Source organism: Pelophylax lessonae (genome assembly GCF_965119305.1).
Source record: "Pelophylax lessonae genome assembly, contig: HAP1_SCAFFOLD_335, whole genome shotgun sequence".
NCBI classification, from domain to species: domain Eukaryota; kingdom Metazoa; phylum Chordata; class Amphibia; order Anura; family Ranidae; genus Pelophylax; species Pelophylax lessonae.
Genome location: NW_028120009.1, coordinates 139,028 through 146,192, shown reverse-complemented (window position 1 = coordinate 146,192; position 7,165 = coordinate 139,028). Strand labels below are relative to the sequence as shown.

Genomic DNA, 7,165 nt, shown 5'->3' with positions numbered 1-7,165 from the left:
ACCTGTACCCCCCATCCCCCCCTACACCGCTCCTCCCCGGATACCTGTACCCCCCACCCCCCTACACCTCCCCCCGGATACCTGTACCCCCCCATCCCCCCTACACTGCTCCTCCCCGGTTACCTGTACCCCCCACCCCCCCTACACCTCCCCCTGGATACCTGTACCCCCCACCCCCCCCTACACAGCTCCTCCCCGGATACCTGTACCCCCCATCCCCCCTACACAGCTCCTCCCCGGATACCTGTACCCCCATCCCCCCCTACACAGCCCCTCCCCGGATACCTGTACCCCCATCCCCCCCTACACAGCTCCTCCCCGGATACCTGTACCCCCCATCCCCCCCTACACAGCTCCTCCCCGGATACCTGTACCCCATCCCCCCTACACCGCTCCTCCCCGGATACCTGTACCCCCATCCCCCCCTACACAGCTCCTCCCCCCGGATACCTGTACCCCCCATCCCCCTCTACACAGCTCCTCCCCGGATACCTGTACCCCCCATCCCCCCCTACACACCTCCCCCCGGATACCTGTACCCCCCATCCCCCCCTACACAGCTCCTCCCCAGATACCTGTACCCCCCATCCCCCCCTACACACCTCCCCCCGGATACCTGTACCCCCCATCCCCCCCTACACAGCTCCTCCCCGGATACCTGTACCCCTCATCCCCCCTACACAGCTCCTCCCCGGATACCTGTACCCCCCATCCCCCCCTACACAGCTCCTCCCCAGATACCTGTACCCCCCATCCCCCCCTACACAGCTCCTCCCCAGATACCTGTACCCCCCATCCCCCCCTACACAGCTCCTCCCCAGATACCTGTACCCTCCCATCCCCCCCTACACAGCTCCTCCCCAGATACCTGTACCCCCCCATCCCCCCCTACACCTCCCCCCGGATACCTGTACCCCCCATCCCTCCCCTACACCTCCCCCCGGATACCTGTACCCCCCATCCCCCCTACACAGCTCCTCCCCGGGATACCTGTACCCCCTATCCCCCCTACACCGCTCCTCCCCAGATACCTGTACCCCCCATCCCCCCTACACAGCTCCTCCCCAGATACCTGTACCCCCCCATCCCCCCCTACACAGCTCCTCCCCAGATACCTGTACCCCCATCCCCCCCTACACAGCTCCTCCCCAGATACCTGTACCCCCCATCCCGCCCTACACAGCTCCTCCCCAGATACCTGTACCCCCCATCCCCCCCTACACCTCCCCCCAGAAACCTGTACCCCCCATCCCTCCCCTACACGTCCCCCCCCGGATACCTGTACCTCCCATCCCCCCCACCCCCCCCCTACACAGCTCCTCCCCGGATACCTGTACCCCCCATCCCCCCCTACAAAGCTCCTCCCCCCGGATACCTGTACCCCCCATCCCCCCCTACACCGCTCCTCCCCGGATACCTGTACCCCCCACCCCCCTACACCTCCCCCCGGATACCTGTACCCCCCCATCCCCCCTACACTGCTCCTCCCTGGTTACCTGTACCCCCCACCCCCCCCTACACCTCCCCCCGGATACCTGTACCCCCCACCCCCCCCTACACAGCTCCTCCCCGGATACCTGTACCCCCATCCCCCCCTGCACAGCTCCTCCCCGGATACCTGTACCCCCATCCCCCCCTACACAGCCCCTCCCTGGATACCTGTACCCCCACCCCCCCCTACACAGCTCCTCCCCGGATACCTGTACCCCATCCCCCCTACACCGCTCCTCCCCGGATACCTGTACCCCCATCCCCCCCTACACAGCTCCTCCCCCCGGATACCTGTACCCCCCATCCCCCTCTACACAGCTCCTCCCCGGATACCTGTACCCCCCACCCCCCCCTACACAGCTTCTCCCCGGATACCTGTACCCCCCATCCCCCCCTACACAGCTCCTCCCCCAGGATACCTGTACCCCCCATCCCCCCCTACACTGCTCCTCCCCGGATACCTGTACCCCCCATCCCCCCCTACACAGCTCCTCCCCAGCTACCTGTACCCCCCCATCCCCCCTACACCGCTCCTCCCCGGATACCTGCACCCCCCCCCCCTACACCTTCCCCCGGATACCTGTACCCCCCCATCCCCCCTACACCGCTCCTCCCCGGATACCTGTACCCCCCCATCCCCCCTACACAGCTCCTCCCCGCATACCTGTACCCCCCCTACACAGCTCCTCTCCGGATACCTGTACCCCCATCCCCCCCTACACAGCTCCTCCCCCCGGATACCTGTACCCCCATCCCCCCCCTACACAGCTCCTCCCCGGATACCTGTACCCCATCCCCCCTACACCGCTCCTCCCCGGATACCTGTACCCCCCACCCCCCCTACACCTCCCCCCGGATACCTGTACCCCCCACCCCCCCCTACACAGCTCCTCCCCGGATACCTGTTCCCCCCCACCCCCCCTACACAGCTCCTCCCCGGATACCTGTACCCCCCATCCCCCCCTACACAGCTCCTCCCCGGATACCTGTACCCCATCCCCCCTACACCGCTCCTCCCCGGATACCTGTACCCCCCCATCCCCCCCTACACCTCCCCCCGGATACCTGTACCCCCCACCCCCCTACACACCTCCCCCCGGATACCTGTACCCCCCATCCCCCCCTACACAGCTCCTCCCCGGATACCTGTACCCCCCATCCCCCCCTACACAGCTCCTCCCCGGATACCTGTACCCCCCATCCCCCCCTACACAGCTCCTCCCCGGATACCTGTACCCCCCATCCCCCCCTACACAGCTCCTCCCCGGATACCTGTACCCCATCCCCCCCCTACACCGCTCCTCCCCGGATACCTGTACCCCCCACCCCCCCTACACAGCTCCTCCCCGGATACCTGTACCCCCCACCCCCCCCTACACAGCTCCTGCCCGGATACCTGTACCCCCCATCCCCCCCTACACAGCTCCTCCCCGGATACCTGTACCCCCCATCCCCCCCTACACAGCTCCTCCCCGGATACCTGTACCCCCCATTCTCCCCGTACACACCCCTTCCCTGGTACCTGTACCCCCCATCCCCCCACAGCCCTCATCATCCCCTCCCTGGGTACTTGTAAAGCCCCCCCCCCCTCACAGCTCTTCTCCCCTCCCCCCGGTCTCTCTTTCTCTCCCCTCCCCCCCCCTGGTCTCTCTTTCTCTCCCCTCCCCCTCCGGTCTCTCTTTCTCTCCCCTCCCCCTCCGGTCTCTCTTTCTCTCCCCTCCCCCTCCGGTCTCTCTTTCTCTCCCCTCCCCCCCGGTCTCTCTTTCTCTCCCCTCCCCCCCGGTCTCTCTCTCCCCTCCCCCCCGGTCTCTCTCTCCCCTTCCCCCCCGGTCTCTCTTTCTCTCCCCTTCCCCCCCGGTCTCTCTTTCTCTCCCCTTCCCCCCCCGGTCTCTCTTTCTCTCCCCTTCCCCCCCCGGTCTCTCTTTCTCTCCCCTTCCCCCCCCGGTCTCTTTCTCTCCCCTTCCCCCCCCGGTCTCTCTTTCTCTCCCCTTCCCCCCCCCCGGTCTCTCTTTCTCTCCCCTTCCCCCCCCCCCCCGGTCTCTCTTTCTCTCCCCTTCCCCCCCCCCCCCGGTCTCTCTTTCTCTCCCCTTCCCCCCCCCCGGTCTCTCTTTCTCTCCCCTTCCCCCCCCCCGGTCTCTCTTTCTCTCCCCTTCCCCCCCCCCCGGTCTCTTTCTCTCCCCTTCCCCCCCCCCCCGGTCTCTCTTTCTCTCCCCTTCCCCCCCCCCCCCCCCGGTCTCTCTTTCTCTCTCCCCTTCCCCCCCCCGGTCTCTTTCTCTCTCCCCTTCCCCCCCCCGGTCTCTCTTTCTCTCTCCCCTTCCCCCCCCGGTCTCTCTTTCTCTCTCCCCTTCCCCCCCGGTCTCTCTTTCTCTCCCCTCCCCCCCCCGGTCTCTCTTTCTCTCCCCTCCCCCCCCGGTCTCTCTTTCTCTCCCCTCCCCCCCGGTCTCTCTTTCTCTCCCCTCCCCCCCGGTCTCTCTTTCTCTCCCCTCCCCCCCGGTCTCTCTTTCTCTCCCCTCCCCCCCGGTCTCTCTTTCTCTCCCCTTCCCCCCCGTCTTTCGGTCTCTCCCCCCGGTCTCCCCCTCCCCCCCCGTTCTTTCGGTCTCTCTCCCCCCCCGTTCTTTCGGTCTCTCTCCCCCCCCGTTCTTTCGGTCTCTCTCCCCCCCCCCCGTTCTTTCGGTCTCTCTCCCCCCCCCCCGTTCTTTCGGTCTCTCTCCCCCCCCCCCGTTCTTTCGGTCTCTCTCCCCCCCCCCGTTCTTTCGGTCTCTCTCCCCCCCCCCCGTTCTTTCGGTCTCTCTCCCCCCCCCCGTTCTTTCGGTCTCTCTCCCCCCCCCCGTTCTTTCGGTCTCTCCCCCCCCCCGTTCTTTCGGTCTCTCTCCCCCCCCCCGTTCTTTCGGTCTCTCTCCCCCCCCGTTCTTTCGGTCTCTCTCCCCCCCCCGTTCTTTCGGTCTCTCTCCCCCCCCCGTTCTTTCGGTCTCTCTCCCCCCCCCCCCCGTTCTTTCGGTCTCTCTCCCCCCCCCCCGTTCTTTCGGTCTCTCTCCCCCCCCCCCGTTCTTTCGGTCTCTCTCCCCCCCCCCGTTCTTTCGGTCTCTCTCCCCCCCCGTTCTTTCGGTCTCTCTCCCCCCCCGTTCTTTCGGTCTCTCTCCCCCCCCGTTCTTTCGGTCTCTCTCCCCCCCCGTTCTTTCGGTCTCTCTCCCCCCCCGTTCTTTCGGTCTCTCTCCCCCCCCCGTTCTTTCGGTCTCTCTCCCCCCCCGTTCTTTCGGTCTCTCTCCCCCCCCGTTCTTTCGGTCTCTCTCCCCCCCCGTTCTTTCGGTCTCTCTCCCCCCCCGTTCTTTCGGTCTCTCTCCCCCCCCGTTCTTTCGGTCTCTCTCCCCCCCCGTTCTTTCGGTCTCTCTCCCCCCCCGTTCTTTCGGTCTCTCTCCCCCCCCGTTCTTTCGGTCTCTCTCCCCCCCCGTTCTCTCGGCCTCTCTCCCCCCCCGTTCTCTCGGCCTCTCTCCCCCCCCGTCCTCTCGGCCTCTCTCCCCCCCTTCCCGTCCTCTCGGCCTCTCTCCCCCCCTTCCCGTCCTCTCGGCCTCTCTCCCCCCCCCCCCGTCCTCTCGGCCTCTCTCCCCCCCCGTCCTCTCGGCCTCTCTCCCCCCCCGTCCTCTCGGCCTCTCTCCCCCCCCGTCCTCTCGGCCTCTCTCCCCCCCCGTCCTCTCGGCCTCTCCCCCCCCCCCCGTCCTCTCGGCCTCTCCCCCCCCCCCCCCGTCCTCTCGGCCTCTCCCCCCCCCCCCCCCCGTCCTCTCGGCCTCTCTCTCCCCCCCCCCCGTCCTCTCGGCCTCTCTCCCCCCCCCCCCCCCGTCCTCTCGGCCTCTCTCCCCCCCCCCGTTCTCTTGGTTTCTCTCTCCCCCCGTCTCTCGGTTTCCCCCCCCCCGGTGTCTCTCTTTCTCTCTCCCTCCCTCTCCCCCGCCCTCCCCTCGATCTTTCTTTCCCTCTCCCCCCCCCCCTCCCCCGGTCTCTCTTTCTTTCTCTCACTTCCCTCTCCCCCCCCCCTCCCCTGGTCTTTCTTTCTCTTTCTTTCCCTCTCCCCCCCCCCCCTCCCCCGGTCTCTCTTTCTTTCTCTTTCTTTCCCTCTCCTTTTTTCCCTCCTCCCTTCCCCTACACTCTTGCCTTTTTCTCCTCCCTCTCTCTCTCTCTGCCCCCCCCAGGTCTTCCTGAATATTGATGACTTGTCTCCTCTCTCCTCAGACTCGTCCAGGCGGCAGCCATGGCGCTCAGCGTGGCCTCTCAGTTTTATGCCCAGGATGATGTGGTTGCTGAGGTCCTGTCCACCTCTGAGCGGGTGAGTATGTGGGTGACAGAGATATGGTGTGGGGGAGGGGACAGCTCTGTAATGATTGGGTGTACCCTCCTCCATTCAGTAGTCACTCAGCTCTTCTCTCCTCCAGGTGGTGGAATTATTGAACATGGCGGCTCTGGCCAGCAATGACTCGAAGATCACAATGCTGAAACAGGTGAGTCTTCCTCCTTTGTACTTTGCTCCGCCTCTCTCCGCTCGGCTCCTCCTATATTTGTGTCTCCATCTGCAGGTTCAGGAACTGATTATAAACAAGGACCCCACCCTGCTGGACAACTTCCTGGATGTGAGTAAACCCCCCCCCCCCCCAACCCTCTTCTCCTAATGCCTGGTGTTGTGTAATTTCTCATCCAATCACTCTGTCTAGGAGATCATCGCCTTCCAAGCTGACAAATTGGTGGACGTTCGCAAATTCGTGGTGAATTTCATAGAAGAAGCATGGTGAGAGATGATTGGCTGGAGCTGTTTGTCTTTCTTTCATATCCTACCACGACTGCCTAGTCCTTCCGGGTATGGGGGATCATGTGATATCAGTGGTAATTGTCCCGGCCCTTCCGGGTATGGGGGATCATGTGATATCAGTGGTGATTGTCCTAGTCCTTCCGGGTATGGGGGATCATGTGATATCAGTGGTGATTGTCCCAGTCCTTCCGAGTATGGGGGATCATGTGATATCAGTGGTGATTGTCCCGGCACTTCCGGGTATGGGGATCATGTGATATCAGTGGTGATTGTCCTAGTCCTTCCGGGTATGGGGGATCATGTGATATCAGTGGTGATTGTCCTAGTCCTTCCGGGTATGGGGGATCATGTGATATCAGTGGTAATTGTCCCGGCACTTCCGGGTATGGGGGATCATGTGATATCAGTGGTGATTGTCCTGGTCCTTCCGGGGTTTTTATGGAGACCATGTGATATCAGTGGTAATTGTCCCGGCACTTCCGGGTATGGGGGATCATGTGATATCAGTGGTGATTGTCCCGGCCCTTCCGGGTATGTGGGATCATTTGATATCAGTGGGGATTTTCCCGGCCCTTCCGGGTATGGGGGATCATGTGATATCAGTGGTAATTGTCCTAGTCCTTCCGGGTATGGGGGATCATGTGATATCAGTGGTAATTGTCCCGGCCCTTCCGGGTATGGGGGATCATGTGATATCAGTGGTGATTGTCCCGGCACTTCCGGGTATGGGGGGATCATGTGATATCAGTGGTGATTGTCCCGGCCCTTCTGGGTATGGGGGATCATGTGATATCAGTGGTGATTGTCCCGACCCTTCCGGGTATGGGGGATCATGTGATATCGGTGGTGATTGTCCCGGCACTTCCGGGTATGGGGGATCAT

The 7,165-nt window shown here is 64.0% G+C and overlaps 1 protein-coding gene across 1 annotated transcript; it reads left to right on the top strand.

The window, feature by feature from the left end:
- The first annotated feature begins 5,727 nt into the window (after positions 1–5,727).
- On the top strand, positions 5,728–6,306 carry LOC309543737 (symplekin-like). The gene is made up of 4 exons (XM_082276182.1): positions 5,728–5,806; positions 5,913–5,978; positions 6,054–6,107; positions 6,189–6,306. Exons 1-4 carry the CDS (start codon positions 5,732–5,734, stop codon positions 6,264–6,266), a joined length of 273 nt encoding a protein of 90 aa, XP_082132308.1. The 5' UTR covers positions 5,728–5,731; the 3' UTR covers positions 6,267–6,306.
- Positions 6,307–7,165: the final 859 nt, after the last annotated feature.